Here is a 19,652-nt window from a genome sequence, read left to right as displayed (position 1 = left end):
GTTATCACCATGTGATGAGCTCGCAACAGTAACTGTGTCCTTTTGCGTTGAGATTTTTTAGGTCAAATAATTACCGTATGGAGCCTCTGCTGAGATTTAATATGTTCCGTATGAAAGCATGATATTTGGCATGTTCATTTCCCTTCATAGGAATTTCCTGCCCCTTCCTGGGAGGTCTGACTGCAGATAGAGGGGTTCAAGGTGTTTTTCAGGGTCCGGGACAAATTGGCAGGGTGGATGCTTTCAATCAGTGTTGAGGGAAAAAAATGATAGTGACTATAATAGTGCATTAATATTCCACATTACAATTCCTGACCTCAACTGTGTTGTATGTTTTAAAGAGTATGTCCCTGTATTGTCTGCATCTTGTGTTCTGATTCAATAAACAGAGATTTTACCTGAAGGGTACAGGAAGATGCAGAATTTAGGCAAGATTTAGGCAACAGAAGCCAATCACGTTCGAGCAGGCTTTGGTCAAATGCAGGTAAACCTTCCGAGTGGAGAGCAAAAATATCTTGGAACCCACTGGCTATCACCTGACGATGATTTGGCTTTACAATCTTTTTTAATTAGCTTGTAAACGGCCGACTTGTGAAACAATCCGGGTGTACACGTTGTCTCTCAACTCCCACTCAAGTCTTGTATCTCAAGTTCCTAATCGGACTGTAAACAACGAGCAGTGCAGGGAAAAGGAAGTCTTAGCCTGGATATCCGCTGGCCACATGGGACCCCTAAAAATATAGCCCTTCACCCCCAGAGACGTTTTTGTTGTCAGACCGATAGGAGTGGCATTATACACACATTTACTGTATGCTGCAGAGAGTGATAATGCATATTGACAGCTGGTGGTGGTAATGCACAATAAAAGGGAGCAATGGGCAAAAAAAAGAGGAGAAGAAGCCAGAGTAAATAATGAAAGTTTGGAAACAATCAGAAAAGGCTTTGCAAATGTTTTAGGAGGTTTGGAGCATTAAGGATACACATACTGCAGTTTGCTTTGAAACATATGATGTTGTAATGTTTGCTTTCATTAAGAACTCCACAGGGCACCTTTGAATATTATAGACCAATTTTATATCCATAAAATCTTTTTATCTAATTATATTACAATCTAATAAGATTATATTGAAATGATTGCAGTAACAGACTTTTAAGTACACTTCAAAATGTAATATAGCGTAAGTAATTATTTTTCTTAAGAAGCACCAAGGCATCAGGAATGTAAGAAAAATCAACAAATACTGTGTAACTTATCACTCTTGTCTCACATTTGATGACCTCAGGTCTCTTTCTCAGTAAAAGTGCTGTGGTGATGTCATGTGAGGGGTACATATAAGTGATAACAAAGTTGCCATGGGGATGACACAGCCAGCAGTAACCGCAAACCAATTGACATAATCAAGACTGGGTGACATCACATATAATGATGACACAGGAAGCACACAATTACCTCATGGGACCTCAGGAACAATACATACCTTAATTCAGTTCATTGTCCCTGTGCTAATATTCAGAGAAACATCTTTATTGGAACATCCTGGGGGATCATTAAAACATAACAACCCACTCACATGCAGACCCACGCATAGACACACACACATCACCCAGCTCCTGGGGATGCGCAACAAAATTGGAGACAACGCTCCATTATCTGGTCCTGATTAAATAAGCCATAAACAAACGTGTGAAGTCTATAACAGCAGCCTCACTTAGACAGAATAAACACACAGCAATGGAGAGAGAAAATGTTTAAAAATAAAGACACACAGTGGTGAGTCATGGGGAAAGGTTGAATGCAGCTCAGCTCTGCTGTGCTCTCCAACAAGCTCATTGGGAAGCCGGAGAGAGAGAGAGCTGCGTTGCAGGCCAAGGCCTCTGCTGACAACTTGACGTATCGTTGGAAGGCGCTGCGATATAGCTTGTTTTTAAAATCAAATAACAGCTGTGGCTTTTTTAAACCACGATAATTATGATTGATGACTACCACATGTGCATTGTGTCGGCTGGCGCTGTGACGTGCAGATTCAGCGCAAATAAATGGACGCAAAAGAAATGAGTAAGAGAGCACTTAAAGATTTTGCAAGCTCCGCAGTTTATGGGAGTTTCACAATTAGAATTGGTTTTGTGTCCCCGTTTTATGGGCACCTCTACTGTGTGTGTGTGTGTGTGTGTGTGTGTGTGTGTGTGTGTGTGTCAGTGAGACAGATACTAACACACATACTTGCATTGTGTGTGCAGTACAATATTTGTTCCCATTTATAGGTGACTGCGGTGTGTGTGGTAAGATGTCTGTCGCTCATTTTCACACCCCTATTGTTTTCCAGTGAGCCTGCAGATGTGATGATACAGTCCCTGGTTGCGCTTTCACCACATCATACATGAACGCTGCCAGGGCATGGAAACAGATTGCTGTGTGGGTCTGCCTGTGTGTGAGAGGGACAGAGAGGAAGTTGCTGTGGTTTCTTTTCTTTATTTTTCATGCGAGTATTCAGTAGGGAACCGTCCTGCCCTATCTTTGCATATCACGGCGTCAACAAAGCAGCCTGATATTGCTCCCAGGACAACACATCTCTCAACCGACAGAGGCACACAGGCCATCTCCTCCCCTCTGATCTCTGTCTGCTGCTGAATGATGAACTAAAGACTTCTGAGCAGTTTTCGGAGGATGCAGACATGGAGACCCATGCTCATCCCTCAACAAACACGATCCCAAATGTGCCTCTTAACTGTTCTTTTTATCCCAATCTGCTGTGAACCCGCAGAATGACTGACAAAGCCCCCAGTGATCTCTTTCTCTTTCCCAGGAGAGGAATTACATTTTCATGTACCTGCATGTAATTTAGTTGTGTTTAAGCACAGTAGCGTGTGTGAAATTGTGGCCGATGTTGCAGCAACTGGAAGAGTAAGAAACATTTTTCCATTCCTATTCCTCCCATCGTTCCGTGATTTGCTGATACACAATGTGCTCTGATAGATCGTTTATTATTTCTTCTTTAAAGTGTGTACGCTTGTGTGCATGTGAATGTAAGAGAGGAAGGTTTGGCATGGGAAGAAAGGTGAATCACTGGATATTTTACTACTTTAGGCTGTGATTGATAGAGTAACCAAGGCAAGGAGCTTGTCTTAAGGGGGGAACGGAAGCATGAAGAAACAGAGGTACATTTCCATTCATCGGCCTTGGGCCTTTCTCTCCCTCTCTCTTATGCCACTCTATCGCTCACACTCACTCTTTTCTCCCCATCCCTGTTTCAAATTTCAACTGGAGCATGGGGTTACACAGTCCGGTAGTTACAATAATGTGATTTATCATATTTCCTCTTCGCCGTCAACAGAACTACTGAAGTATGCTATCGGCTCTGTGATCAAATGCAGTGGGTGTTGGTGTGAATGTGCCCTTAGTGCTGTTGTAGCCGACAAGAGTTGGTTGATTTAGCTCAAAACAACTGGCCACATATATGAGACAAACACACACACACACACACACACACGCACACACACACACACACATCCACAGGCACTCGTACATACTCCAGGCTCCGGGTGGCTTTTGTGGCATGGATGACGGACCACCCTGAGTTGTGAATGTACCCTGAGAATGAGACGGATGCAATCAGCAGTCAGGTGTCTGTTTCTATCGTCAATGGGGAAATGTGTCAATCAGACAAAGCTGTGCGGGACAAGGCTGAGGGGAGATGAGTTGATATATTCCACTTTGTAAAATGTCATTGTCTCAAAGTTAAAAAAAAGCAAATAAAACTTGTACAGAAAGATTCTGGCATGGTGCTCAAGCATATAATTACATGCAGGTAAAGGACATAATGCAGAAAGAGCATGCAACCAAACAGGCTTACATTGTTGCTCTTGAGAACAATGTTTTTCATGACCCTCTCTCTCTCTCTCAACCACACACACAACATCACTTCACAAGAGCCGTGCCCCGAGGTCTTCCCTCCTACTTCCTTCCCTGCATGCTCTCTCTCTCCCTCTCTTTCTTCTTGCCTTCCTTCCAATCCCTTTCTCACTCGCTCAGGTGGAGACTCTTACCAAACAAACAGTAAATAATGGCACTAAGCTCTGCACCTTTGAAGGCGACTTAACCATCATGAACATTAGAGTAATAGATCTTTAGTGGAAATCAACAACCAAAGCCTTGCCCAGAGGACAGGAGTTCTGCATTAGCGGTGCTTGAGCCACACCTTGGCTGTCTTTTACAGTAACTATGACAGTAATGTCTTCGGTCGCATTTAGTCTGATCCTCTCCGATTACTGCTCTGAAACAGTTAAGGCTACGATGAAAGAGGATCTTTTATTTCACACAATGCAACTGGTAGTCAATGCTTGGGCGCCGCTTAAAGAGTGCCTAAATGGTTGTGAGAGAGAGAGAGAAAGAGAGAGAGAGAGAGAAAGAGAGAGAGAGAGCGGAGAGAGAGAGAGAGAGAGGAGAGAGAGAGCAAGCCAGCAGAATGTGTGTACTGTGTGAGCGTGAGGTCTAAGTGTGTTAGCTTTTTCAATCTGAATAGACGGACTGCTTTGGCATTCAGTTTCTCTCGTGGTCACACAGCTTGCACACACACACACACACACACACACAGGCATGCACACACACACACAAAGAGTCAGGAAGGAGGGTACAATGCTGTCCTCCCCTCCTCCTTCCTCTAAAGTTTTTTTTCTTCCTCCCAGACTTCCTGGGAGGGGTACACTGCCCTTTGTGTCCGAAGGCAGTCTCTCTTTATCTTTCCCTCTCTTATTCTCTCTCTCTCTCTCATTCATGGGGCACAAAGAGCAAGGGAGAGGGCGAGGAGAAGTCTTTCACCTGGATAAGGAGGGCCACGGGGAGGACACGGCTACAAAAGAACAGAGAGGGAGGGAGGAAGAGAAAAGAGGAGATAACGAGACAGAAAAGGGGAGATGCGTCTGTGTTTTTCTCTTCCCATGTTTTGCTCTTTTCTGCTCGCTGTGGTTTAGGGGAGAATGACAGGCGGATGTCTGGGTGGAGAAAACGTCTGTTTAGTCTGTGGCCATGTCATGGGAAACATATTCATGCCCTGTGGGACTTATTCATACCCTGGTATACTGCACATACACATAGACACGTACATGTACACACTCTGGGGAGGGGAGCGGGGGGGGTCAAGCACTTCAGTAATGGAACAGGAAGTGTTGGAACAGTCGGCACTACACAACATGCAACTGCCTCCAACATGTGGACAGGACTGACGGGCAGCTGTTGTGGGTATGACATAGCTTTGGTAGCAAAATGCATTCATAGCCCTGTCCATAGTTCATAGTCTGTTATTTTGGCATGTACACTTTGTCTGGCTTTCATATATGTTTGTTACATGACTTGCGTGGAAAGTGTTCAGGTTTCTTCATAGAGCGAAGCTGACAGTTTATGCCACATGAAGGAAATGTTTCATGAGCATATAGAACAATCACTTTGCCCCATAAATCTGTTAAACATAATGGCAAAGATGTGTGGAAAAGGGTTACAAATTTCACCACTTTTCCACACATCCTGAATAGGTATCTCTTACAGAGGTGACCTTTCCTGCACACTGATTCTCAGCAGATTCTCAGCAGTGAATACAACAGTAGATGAAACTCGATGAGTGTTAGTGTCAGGCTCTATTATGACTTCATTTGGTTGAATGGCAGAAACAGGAGGACACTGGATCTAGTTAGAGGACTGCTCAAATCCGCTGCGCTCACAGATGATCAGCTCGTCTGCTCCATATATTTAACAGTACCCGCGGATAACATCTAGACTTGAACTCAGATCAGCACTTGATGAAATCCTACCCCATACCGATGAGGACATATGGCTGCTGTTGGTTTAAAGAGATTTAGTTTGGCCTCTTGCCATGCATGTAAAAACTCCAGATTTCCTCTTTTTCTGCTTCTCAGACATGTAATGGAGACGTGAGTAAGCCTGGCTGCAGTTGCAAAGGCTGTGAAGTGGCAGAATTCCCTCCAGCCTCTCTTTACAGCAGATGGAAAATACACCTGTGAAGTCCAGCAGGAATTATACTATGGCCATATTCTATCATAGTAGACTGACTGCTGTTTCTGCATTCAGATCAGTTCACCGAACTAAATCCTGAAGTCATATCTTTCTCTCCCAACTTCATCCATCTCTCCACCTTCTCTTTTCTACATCCACTCTTCCACTTCCTGGACATTCCTGTGCAGTACCCCCATTTGGCTTCACGATGTACGTGTATGTGTGTGCCCTGAGGTGTGTGCACTTGTGTGAAATTTAAGTGTGTCTGTGATTGCTTCTTTGTTCCCGTTAGCTAATTCCTGTCCCAGTGGTCCATTCTCCCGATGTAATCCCTGCTAGCGTCGCTGTATCAGCACTGCTCTGAGGGATGCTTTGATGCTGCGTGTGTGTACAAGCAAGCATGCATACATCCATCCTTGTGCAACGTATTTCCTTGTGTGTAATGTGCACACAGGGGTCTTGTGTGTACTGTGTGTGTGTGTGTGTGTGTGTGTGTGTGTGTATATACACATTGTTGGAAAGGGCATTAAGTATCATTAGCTCTTACTAGTCATCACCTGCACATTGCCAGCCAAACATGAACCACTTTAGTCGGCAGGCCTGACTGGCGATCACTCAGATAGACAGAGAGAGACAGACAGACCCATATCAAGAAACAGGGGGAACTTGGACAAAGATGTCATCCACTCATTGCTATCAAAACTTACGTAAACATCCTCCTTTGTGTCTTGAGTTCACACTTTTTGTAATTTTGTGCCTCACTTTCTATTAAAAAAAATAAATTCTGAGCCGTTTTCACAGATATTAGACTTCAAGCATCAAAGCTAAGAGCTTTACAGAAGGGAGAACTAAATATGTCAAAATAGAAGAGAGACACATGACGAGATGCGAACTATACAAACCACAAAATATAACAGTATACGATCAAAAGAAAGCTAAAGAAGAAAGAATATATCATTATTTATTAGTAATGTTTGCACTGATTTCGTATCTTTTTCAAATTTGAAATAAATTTGATAACCACAATAGAGGACCTTGTTTGCAGCGCACTTCAGTAAACTGTTAACAATGTTTTTGGTCAAATCCAATCCTAAATTTGGTTTAAACCAATCTGTTTCTTTTAAGAAAAGGTGGTATTTTACTCTTATATATATATATATATATATATATATATATATACAAACAAACATAAGTCGTTGCATGGATGTGTTATCCAACCTGAGCCACATACACTGACATAAATGACAGCTCACAAAGTCGCAGGTCATGGATGCACATGTGTGTATATGCATGTGCACACACTGGAACAGTTAGGGACATTTGTCGTGCCCTGGCCCAGGATTGGACAATGCCTTCTCTGTAGTAGAAAAGAGAGGGCTAGTGCACTTTCACAGATTCATGCACACACACACACACACACACACACAGACACAAACATTCCCATGGATTCCCAGGGTTGGGAAGGGGCTGAATAGGAATCTGGGCCATGCAGCCATTCTGAATCCTCTCAGTCAGAAGCAGCTCTTCACCCCTCGACCACACGTCGCACATTCCGAGGTCCTGTGTCATACTTGTGTCATGCTGCTATCACAGGAAACCTACAGATTTACATATTTAGTCGGTTGGCACAGGTCTGACCCCAACAAATACCAACCACGATCGTGTTCAGTCCAGACGCATGTTTAGTCCACATGCAAACATATTCCCCTTTACGTCCCTCATCTCCACCCTAGTTCCTTTTAAGATCTTGTGTCGTGATTGCTTTCTGCTTTTTTCTAAAGGACAGGATATGGAGCGGTAGAGCACACTATGGCCTCTGTGTCTTCTCTGCCTGCCGCTCCTGAGGGAATCGTCATTGTTTCCATTGTTGTCCTCTACCTGCCTACCTGCCGTCTGTCCCTGGGCGACATTTAAAAGCCTCCCAGGTTGCTCTCAGGAAACCACACTATCCACACTATCCAGCGCCTATCCCTTCTCTCCAACACCCTTCTGGCATAAATATCGCTTTGGTAGCAGGCCGAAGTGGCTTTTTCTGCTGGTGTTCACTGCTGGGCCTCCAGGGAATCGAGGAGAGAGCTCAATAATTGGCACTTGAGGCAACAATTTCAAATTTGCAGCAAAGAAGGAAGAAAAAAAGTAGTAAGACATACAGTATTTCACTTAGGGATGGGGGATATGGAGAAAATCAAATATCGCAATATTGTTTACTAAGGAAATGACATCAGGAACACACTTATGCTCTCATACAATATCCACAATCTAAGAAGATATCTCGTCTCATATCGTCTCATATCATGATACCGATATAATATCGATAGGCTACATTGCCCAGCCCTAATGTCAATGTGTTCTTTCTCTTCATCATGCCTTTAACTCTCCTCCCCAACTCTGATCACAGCTGCTAGTTAGTTGGCGTGTTGCCAAAGCACCTACTCCCTCAACCAACATGCAAACACACACACACACACACACGCACACACGCACACACACACACTCAAATACTCTCTCTCTCTCTCTTTCTCTCACATACACACGCACACACACTCATACACTTTGAAAACATTTACCATTTGGGTTGGGTGCCGCTGCCCTGAGCTATACACATTAATTTAGATTTTATAAAAGCACATTGCACATCAATGATTATACATTAACAACACCTGCTTTAAAGACACACACACACACACTCACACACTCACACACTCAAGAATGTTATGTATGAATTATTGTTCTATCTAAAAGTTGAGGCCAGAGGAGACAGGTGAGCAAAAGAGAAATAGGTGGGGAACAGATAATAAAAAAGAGAGGGAGGGCAGTATAGTTCAGTTGAGGCGGGGTGGGGGGGGCCTACCATAGACGTCTGGAGCCAGGACACTGATGCTGGAGCTGATAGCTGCTAATAGAGAACCCTCCACTGACAGAACACAGACACACACACACACACACACACACACACACACACACACACACACAGACACACAGACACTCTTTTTTCCTGAAATTCTTTCTTTTTCTCACAAATCCTCCTCTCCCTTCATCCTTTACATACTCTCTCTCTCTCTCTCTCTCTCTCTCTCTCTCTCTCTCTCAGACATGATGTTTACAGTGTGACCCCGGTCGTTCGTGATAGGAATCATTCCATCAACATAATGGCTAAAAGACACGCACACGACTGTCACGGCCACCATAAAGGGGCAAGATGTTCTCCCCTGTATGTCTGTGTGTGTGTGTGTGCACGTGCACGCACAAGCCTGTTTAACCTTCAAAATCTTCAAATCAAAATTTCTTTGTCCCCTTTTTTCTCGCCAATTCACTTTCTAGAAAAAAACCCTCATCAGCAGTCTGGGTGGTCTTTGCACGCAAAAGCACAAACACACACACACACACACGTGCGCGCTCACGTACTCTCCTTATTTTTCATCTGTCTAGTAATGCACTAGCTGCGGTTTCTTGGCCTCGGCCAAAATACCGTTAGAAGTTCACCACAAAGCATCACCTAATCGCTGCTCTAGTCCATCACAGACCAGACCACGACCCACATTTTCCTCTTACTCAAACACGCACACACTGATGACTGCTGAAGGAAGTGTGAGACATGTGAACACGTACACCTGACAACCTTAGAAACAGTCTATGTACAGTATCATCAACGTATAGCCTATGTCTATACATTTATTAATTTGCTCCCAGCTAACATTTGTAACAGATAGGTATTTTGGTGTCACTCTGAAACCATCTCACATGACAAGTTACCTCACTTGCAGCTACACATAAAACAGTCCCAATCCCCAATGTACATACTGTACATGCAAACACACCCACACAGACACACACCCCTGGGCACATGTCTTTCCTCTCTAATCTGATATCAAAGAGGCCTTTCAAAGCTTCTCACATGACAGCTCGTTTCATGTGTTGCCCACGGAAACCATTATTGTCGTAAATCTCTACCCGCTCTGCTCGGAGCACCTTTGCCTGCGAATAGTTACATTCCATTGCAGTCAACCTGTATTGGCCTCAGTGTTGTAAATATAATTGTTTTTCAATTATGTATCTGCCTTTATGAAGTGGGGTCGTCCAAATGTGCAAAAACAAACTAGAAAGTAGAGTGAATCATGCACAGCCTGGATTGCCCTCTCAGCCACTATAGCATGAACATTTGAGCTCACTTTGAAGAGCTCTCCGATGACACGGGTGAATGATGTCATATACTTTCACAGCATTGTGTGGATGTGGTTTTTAATGTGGACTGTTCCCAAGCAAATCCCTGTGACCTCGACAGCCTACAGTATGTGCTGGGAGGCTAATCCAGCCTCCACAGCACAGCGGGGCGTGCTGGACAGTTCGACAGATCCTGGTGGGGTTTGGACCAGCTCTCCGCTGTTGTAACCTTTTATACTCCAGGACGAAATGAGAAACTGTAGTCTGCGTGTGTGTGTGTGTGTGTGTGTGTGTGTGTGTGTGTGTGTGTGTGTAGGTGTGTGCGTGTGTGTGTGTGTATGTGTGTGCGTGTGCGTGAGAGAGCATGTAGGCAGGGTTAGGAAGGGGAGGCTGCTTTGTTTGTATTTGATGACTTTTTATCAGCGAGGCATAAGAGCAATCTATGATACCCTTATCTTAATTTGTTACAGCATCTCTCCTGCTGTCCCACATTCCCTTGTTATCCCCTCTGCAGTTGTGTGTGTGTATGTGTGTGTGTGTGTGTGTGTGTGGGGGGGGGGGGGGGGGGGGGGATCACTGTGTGTGTGGGATGTGCGGTTGGTCTCTGAGTTTATTTATCTTATTCTAAATCAACCCTCAAACTCACTAATTGGTCCAGTTCCACTGTTATGTAACAAGGGGGAAATGAGCAATTACTCTTGTGTTTGTAGGGAATGAGTGTGTTTGTGTGTATATCTGTTGGGCCAACCCCACCGATGTTCTCATAGGTAGAGGGATTCCTGGATGGAGTTAGAGGACATATTGCACTTCTACAAACACTCCATGTTTTATCTCTCGTCACAGGCTTCCATGACCGCCAAAGAGTCGGGCATCATTCAAATAGTCTTATATGTGTCTCTTTTAGAGTCGTTCTCTACATAAACTGTGGCTCTTTCCTCCCTCAATCTAAATCTTGTAGAGCCCCTAGTGAGCAACTTCGCTATGACACCCTGCTTCCTGGATTTGACTTCTATAATTTCAATATCAGGTATCACAAAGTGTCTCTAATCTGTCCTCAGAGGCTTTCTTGGTGTAAGAAACTGATCAGATCTGCTGTCTTTTACATGATATAAGTCTCAAGATTCTCTTATTACTCCTAAAAAATAAATGTCCTGGTGTTGAAGTGGGCCTAATTCCTGTAACTATTTATGGTAAAGGTCATTAATCATGTTTCTAATTGCATTTACAGCATGTTACATTTCTCTAGCCAGACTTTCAAACACATCGTCAAGTAACAGATTAAAAAATATTCAGTCAAAGGACTGAAAGAAAGAAGTCCCTATCAAGCAAAAACACAAACATTATTTAATAGTTTCTGACACAATAATTGTTATCTGTTTAACCATTTTGGTATCAAACAATAATGAAATACAAATAAGGGACCTGACATAGTCATTGAACTCACATTTAGGCATCTGTTTTTCACAAACACAAACACACTTGCATATATGTACACAAAAGCATACACACACACATGCACACACACATGCACACACACAAACACACACAAACACACACACACTCACGCTGGGTCTCCAGTTGGCGCTCAGTAACCTGATACTGAAAGAAGTGGTGCAGTAATTTTGGCATAGTGGTCAACACACACATGTTCCTTCTTGTGCTTTTATGGAGGCTACATTCAGATTCTGCTGCTGTTTCCAGGTCACGCATCTACGCGTCTGTTGCCTTTAACTCTATCCCAGCTTGACAAGCTGTTCTTCAATTACAAATGAACGATCAAGATTGGCAGTTGCAAAAACATGGAAAGCCAAGAAAAGCATGATTGGGGTCAAGGAAACGGTCTGGACAACGTGAAAGGCCTGGAGCTGGAAAGGCTGAAGGGAAATGGGACAAGATAACACACCAGGACATGTGGTACTCACAGGTAAGTGGTGAGAGGGCTGAGGTTGGTCGGCACGGAGGATAGTCCCAATTCCGAGCAGTCCACCATGACAAAGATCCCATCTTCTTCACACTGGCACGGAGACGGGCACAGCGCTGCCGCTGGCCCCTGTCTGTCCTGGATCCGTCCGTACCCCCACACTCCGGGGGCGGACCCCCAAACTCCTCCAGGCACACAGAGAAGCACAAGCACAGGCAGCATGTCCACCTGTCTTCAACTACACCTGCAGATGTCTGTCTTGTCACACTCTCTTTCTTCCTCTATGATGTTTGAAGAGACAGCTTTGATCAAGTGAGGAGGTTTCAATGTTTCTTTGCTTTTCCAAATACTCAGCTCCTGGCTCTGTGAAAAGCCCCTTACTCTCCTTTTCTCCTGGTAAGGTTGTCCACACTGTGAATCGGTCCCTGTCACACGTTCTATCTCCTCATCTCTCTATCTCTCAGTCACCACTTCATCCCCAGGGGTTGTTGTAACTTCTTGCGTCTTTTCCCTGTCTTCCCTCTCACTCTGCCCTCTCCTTTCTTGCTCTCTTTCTCCCCCAAACACAGTCCCTCTTTCTCCCTCTCTCTTTCTCTCTCACTCGTTGTATATATCTTTGCTCTCTCTCTCTCTCTCTCTCTCTCTCTCTCTCTCTCTCTCTCTCCCTCTCCTTACCTATTGTAGAAGGAGCTCATGAGTTGTGAATGAGCCACCCTCATTGGTCCACATTTTAGGGATGGGCTGGAGCATCTCCGGAAAGTAGGAGGGGCCCACAATCCTCAAACTCTTCCCTCTCTTTCTCCCTCTCTTCCTTTCCCCTGGTTTTACTTTTCCTAAAAGCTCAATGTGATAAGAAAGAGTGAGTGTTTAGTTTGATGAAGGGGGTGGCTTTGCAGTACAGTGGTGTGGGACCTTATAAATGGAACTGAGAGTAAATGAAAGAGAGTGTTTATGGCTGGAAGAGAGAGGATGAAAAAGAAAGCTCTGGAGGGTAAGACTGACTGTGTTTGGCTCTGTGAGAGTGATGCAAAGGGTGAGAGTGTGTGACTGGAAGTGACTGTTTGGAGGAAATTGGAATTCTGACACTTCAGCACCCCTCAGTCCCTAGAAAGAGCCAAATCCAGTGTCTCGTAAGTCACACCTTCTCAGGTTTCTGCTGCTGGAATGTCGTGATCGCACACACGCACACGCACACACAGGCACATGGGTCACCCATAGAAAATAACAGATTATGAGTGACCGGCGCAAAGGAGCTCACATATCCATTTCACATACACACACACACACTCCGGTCTATAGAGAGAGGAGTGTGGATTTGTAAGGAAGTGTCAGCTGCCTCGGGCTAAAGCCTATCTGTATCTTGAGTATCTTGAAAATAATCTTATCCAACCTCCATTTCTTTAATTCAAGCACATAATTCTTGTTTGTGTAGGTTTTGAACATAGATCAAATCTGTGCTTTTCCCGATACGCTGAAGTCAAATGATGGCTAAATATATATACTTCCAGATAATTAGGTGAGGGGAGTTAATACATTTGCCCAAAAGAAGATAATATTACGAAATAACAATGCACCTATTAATGATTCCAATAAATTTGAGAAATGTAAATGTAAATCCTTAATGGGGTTATCATTAAATTACACCTCATAAATCATGTTTTGGTGATTTTCATGGTTTAAGAGATGGATCACATGTTCTTCAATGAGTTGATAAAATCTGACAACCAAAAATATTTTCAAACCCCTCTGGATTAATGGAAAAGATGCATGGCAGTCAATGTTGAAAACATGGTTTTCTTAGTTCCTGGATAGTTGAGGCTTGAGAAATTGAGGCTCTCAATAGACAGCGGCAATTTGTTGTGTGCACGCATGTACAAAGCCAAGAAAAACGATGCAACATGAGCATTTATGACATGCAAATTCTTTGAAAGTTGCATAAACTGGACCTAGAATAACCGCACACCATGCTATTTGATAACTATACAGTTATACATGTCTTTGCACCCAGTTGAATTTGTCTACCGCTCCAGCTGGTCTCTCTATCTATCTCTTCTTTCTTTCTTTCTCCACCATTCTCTGTAAGCTGAATAGTTTCTCATTAATTAATTAACATTCCTATGCCACTGTGTTTTCTGAGGGGCCTTTGTTATGGCCCCACAAAAACTCTTTCAGAGCTGTTCTTCACATAGTCTCTCTTTCATGCTCTCTCTCTCTCTCTCTGCTCTCGCTTTTCTCCCTCTTTGTAGTGGAATGTGCGTTGATGCTCTCTCTGTCTATTGTCGGTTTGAAAAATTGTTTTCAAGTGATGTTTTATGGTATTTGTTTCTTTCACTACCTCAGATGCAAACAGGTACAGACCCTTTAGGGCAACCCCTTGCGTGATCTTACACTACAGCCACATATACACACACAATCCCAGAGGCACACATGCGCATATACAAAAGCATGCACATGCTCCTCATACACCTGCAAACACTCCCTGGGCTCTTCACCTCATCCCTTCTTGTGCACAGAGCTCTGTCATCTTTTTAAATGCTCTTTAAATGTCTGGCCCTGGGGAAGTCTTAAAACACACGTACTGTAAAACCTGCATATCTGGTCTACGGCCTCTCCTTCTCTGCCTGTATTGGGCTCTCTATATTCTTTTCATTTGTTATCCTTCTCCTCTTCAATTACAAATTGGCTGACAACTATGCATGGTGCACCTCACTGTTAGAACAGCAAGTTATATATTTATTGAATTTGCACCTGTTCTGTCATTTCTGATGTCTGAGGTTAAATTTGATTCAGTGTAGCCTCATCCAGTTTTCTCCTGTGAGTGACCTCCCATACCTTTCTAACACTCCAGCAACTGATTTCAAATCATTTTCAAATAAAGAGGTAAAAAGCTTCTTTAAAATGTGTTTATAAAGACGTTTGTTTGAAAGTAGACACGAATTCAAAGGCACAAGGCTATTAGATAAATGTGTATGTACATGTAAAAATGATTAAGCACTAAAGAACCACAGCAGTGGTGGTGTATTTTTGCTACTGATCCCTCAACATCAGTAATTTAACTAGCTAATCTCACTTTCAGCATGCCTTTCTACTTCACACGGAGACATACAAGTTTACCTGATACTGTGTAAGGGGAACAAAGTTTGAATCCCAATAAACCGATAGGTTCTAAAAAAACAATTACTATTGCCTGACAACATTTGTTGTGGGATGAATCTGTTAATTGGCATACATTATGGTTTGTGTGTTGCATTGTAGTGTTATACTCCATTATCATTCAGATTAATGAGCCCTGTTTGTCAATACTTATCAAATCACACATTTGGCACACAACACTTTTTTTATAGATATAGTCAAATCAAATTCTTCTCAGGGCTAGTTGTTAGCATTTGTTCGTGCAACTGAAAAAAGTTTGCGTGCGCCTCTCTCTTCTTTCTCACACTCACTCCCTCGCTCACACACACACACACACACACACACACACACACACACACACACACACACACATTATCAAACAGTCTACATCAGATCAAAGCCTGAGCCCTCCTCCCTCCTCCCTCTCTGGGCTGTAAACACTTTCCAAGCAACAGCAGTCTCGAAGACACAAAGACAAGTAGCTACCTGACACCTGACACTAACTTGAGAGCACTCACCATGGTCTACCTGGGAATAAAACACACACACACACACACACACACACACACACATACACAAGGCTACCTGAGCTCCTCGCAGCAAGAAGAGCCCATTCAGGGAGAGAACAGAGAAAGTATCCGTGCAATCGACCCCCCCCCCCCCCCTAACACACACACTTCATCCCACCTCACCTCCTTACTCACATCCCCTGCCCCCCCCTCTCTTTCCCAACCTGTACATCTAACACCTTTCAGAACCTTTCTAATCCAAGCCAGATAATAAAAACAACCAATCAACAGAAGCGTGTGCCTATTGTTGCACACTTGCATGTCTGTTGATGCATTTACTATCAAATGTGCCTGTGTGTGTATTCCTGCAGAGGCCATTGAAGGCTAACTCAGGTATGCTCAGCGGAAGCAAGCGAGACGCCGTGGGTCATCAGTGGCGGCAACCTAGGTGTGTACTCTGGCTTTTTCAAGTGAAACCACCTGAAAGACAACAAAAGGTCCCTCTCCTTCCCTCCACGCCTCCCCCCGTCCCTCTCTTCCTCTCTGCATCTCGCAGTACAAAGGAAAGAAATTAATGAAAGAAAGAGCAGCGGCGGAAGGGGGATGAGGTAAGGGGATGAGATGCAAGGGTGGGGCAGGGTGGGTGAAGATGAGGGGGTGCTGGCGAGTAGGAAAAAGGCGGATGGAGGTATTTTCCTGTGTGTTTGTAATTTGTGTGGGACAATAGTAGGCCCAGGGAAGTGGTTAGTCACGGTGTTAAGCAAAGCAATCCATCACCTCATCTGGAGGGGTGGATGTTGGTGTCTTTTCTGTAACACAGGTCCAGATTTTTTATTGATAGAGCATTTGTATTTTCATGCATTATTTCCAATTAAACAGTGGGAATAGTGGTGGCTGCTGATAACGTCGCCCTGATTGATGGGGTCATCACTCTCGGGTTCCCCTCATGTAAACACTGTTAGCTCTGTCAGCACCTTGCCATTGTTTGAACTGTTTGTGGTGTTTGCACTGTTAGCTCCATAGCCACCGACTCAGCGTTCTCAATAATAAAAGTTGTGTGGAGGCAATAGATGTGCACTGAATTCTGTATTGAGTGCCTTAAAATATAACTAATGATAGCCAGGATATGTCACAGTATATCCCAGCAGTAGGAATGGTTTATTTATTTATCTATTTAATTTATTTGTACGAGAACTTCTCCAGTATTAAACATACATGTTACCATTTGATCCCACAACTAGTTCAACAGCACTACACAAAGACACAAAGTACAACTGAGGCTGAATGTCATTAGTTTTGCAAGAAGTTGGTCATAAACTGAAGTATTAAAAACGTACATATTTCTGACCTGAGGATGGGTCTAAAAAATATAAACCAAATTTCTTGGAAATCATCTAATAGTCGACACAACGCTTTACTCAAATACGTTTAAACCTCATGGTACTGGGAAAAGTGAATCCAAAAAGGTTCAAATATCACCAAAGATTGCAATAAAAACTACAATATATTATGCTGGTGCTTGAATATGTTTTGTTCTCTCATTGGTGTGATAACTAACAATACACATTAGAGGGAGCCCCTCTTACACTGCACACTGGACTGTTAAACAGGAGCAGATACATTCAGGTGGAGAACTTGGTCTTCTTAGCAGTGACAGAAAAAAGATTTAAAAAAAAAAAAAAAAAAAATACTAAAAGCAGCAAAGGAGAACACACTCCCTCTGTATGTGTTGATATTATTCAAGGGGTTTTGTACCATGACATTTTCATTCACATGCTAAGCAATATATCTGTGTATTAAGATAAATAACTGACTACATCCAGAGAGTAATATGTACTTAAACATGCCTCTGCTCGGCTAAATAAAATATTCCCCCAAAAATGATCTTAAGAGGGAAGATAACTTGAAATGCTCTACACGATCCATTACATGAAATTGTCTCTGTCACAAAACAAAACTTTTTTCACTCTGCTTGTTTTCTCTGCAGTCACAGTGTGATTGATGCTGTAATAGGTTGACTATGGCAGACAGGTCTGCACCTGTACTGCCAAAGAGATAGACACACTGTGTTTGATGCTATTGTGAGCGATGCCAGTGGTGCTGCAATCAGAGGGTGTGTGTCTTTGAGTGAGTGTGTGTGTGTGTTTGTCTGCGTGACTGTTAGACCTTTAAATTATTCATTATAAAAGGTTGATTGACCTCGAAACAATGCTGTGATCTCTGTGGCAAAGACTTTCTAATCATGCCTCCATATATGTGTATGTGTAAGAGTTCATGTCTGCAGCTCTGTGTGTGTGTGTGTGTGTGTGTGTGTGTGTGTGTGTATGTGTGTGTGTGTACATGCGTTCCTGTGCACTTGTGCGTGCATGTGTGTGAGTGATAAATGTTTGTGTCATCGTACCCAGTTCTGCCTGATAGTATCAGCCGTGTCAGTGTGGAAGGAGACGGATGTGGAATGTTAACTGTGACTGAAAGTATTGGACTGTCTCCATACAGTCCTATTCATGCAGAACCTAGATAGGACGAGCATGAGACTCAACACAATGTAGGGAGAGATGAAGAGAGGAGCCTTATTATTGTAGGCTTCACTATAGACTCAGATAAGTCCAGTTATCTGAAAAGTACAGAGCAGCAGCACAAAGATCACAGCTATAATTACAGAAATTAGACACATGGGAAGAAGGAAATGGATCATCAACAAAAGCATGATTACAATAATCGTATTAAATCCCACCATTACATTGTGTGAGTTGCTCTTTATGGGCTCTAGATTAGACATTCATTTAGACGATGAAATGGCGCCATCTTCAGGCAAAAGACTGAACAGCATCACTGCAGCAGTGAAGGAGCTAGCAATCAGCTGATGGCAACTTCCTCACAGTTTGCCAAATTCATAATATAACGAAGCCCCCTGTGTTTTACATATTACAATGGCAGAAGATGAGGTTAATCTTCATGACTGTTTGCAAATAAATATGTTAAGGGCTCACTGGCTTACTTGTTCATTTGATTAATGATACCTGCATTTCCTGCTTTAACAAGTAAACATATTGCTGTGAATAAGGGCTATCATTGTCTGCAGTGAATAGTGGAAGTGTAATGAGTACAAAAAACGACATTAGTTTCAGTGTAGAAGAAGCAAGTTTTAACTGATTCCACTGTAATATTAGATAAGTCACAAATAATTCAAGTTCACGAATATCAGTGAGCTCTAAACGATGCCTTCCACTATTTAAGATCTAGTGTCAAGCATGTTCCTGTTACTTTGTCAGCCTGATATCGAGTAAATCAGTACTATTTATAAGAACAATACATTAGCACATTAATATACACTTAAAATAGCATTACAGTACAGAAATGCCAAATACATGTTTTGATGGCATTTGTGAACTGTCACCTTTACAGAATTTGTTCAATTGAAAGCACACAAGTATCTCTCTCAAACCACTCATACATACTGTATACATATCTTTGCCACAATTCCGTAAAGAAATTGAAGGATCCTCATGAAATCTGTGTTTTTATATGATCTATTTATGAGAATATAATTAATATCAGCTCGATATAGTGTGAGGTGCATTACTCTAGATAAAACTAAACTTGCTGATGTTTACCACCACAGTCTCTACTTTGCATCCACCTTTACTATCAACTGCCTATTGCAACACCTCCGAGTCCACACCCTCTTCACAAAGCATCGGCCTCCTCTCGCCTTCTCCTTTAGTCAGTGTCCATCTGTGGTTTTCCTCCGGTCAGAGTCCTCCTTGCTGGAGGCCTGAATCTCTTTCTGCTGAGGAGGCATTTTAATGTGCAGTGTAATGTGGGTCTTTTCTTCGGATGGATTGTAGACAGAAGTTGATTTGTCTATTGTGCAGCCGGAGAGTCCCCCTCCAAGTCGGGTTTCACGGTGTTGTGAAATTGTGAC

The 19,652-nt window shown here is 43.0% G+C and overlaps 1 protein-coding gene across 1 annotated transcript in view; it reads right to left on the bottom strand.

The window, feature by feature from the left end:
- LOC117733433 (leucine-rich repeat-containing G-protein coupled receptor 6) overlaps positions 1–12,632 on the bottom strand; it is a 34,620-nt gene extending 21,988 nt beyond the window's left edge. The window contains exon 1 of the mRNA XM_034537073.1: positions 12,088–12,632. Within this exon, the coding sequence (XP_034392964.1) occupies positions 12,088–12,308 (221 nt within the window). The 5' untranslated portion in view covers positions 12,309–12,632. The remainder of the gene's footprint in view (positions 1–12,087) is intronic.
- Positions 12,633–19,652: the final 7,020 nt, after the last annotated feature.

The sequence above is a fragment of the Cyclopterus lumpus genome, chromosome 7 (genome assembly GCF_009769545.1).
Source record: "Cyclopterus lumpus isolate fCycLum1 chromosome 7, fCycLum1.pri, whole genome shotgun sequence".
NCBI classification, from domain to species: Eukaryota; Metazoa; Chordata; class Actinopteri; order Perciformes; family Cyclopteridae; genus Cyclopterus; species Cyclopterus lumpus.
The sequence above is the reverse complement of the archived record's forward strand: the minus strand, read 5'-3'. Positions and strand labels throughout refer to the sequence as shown.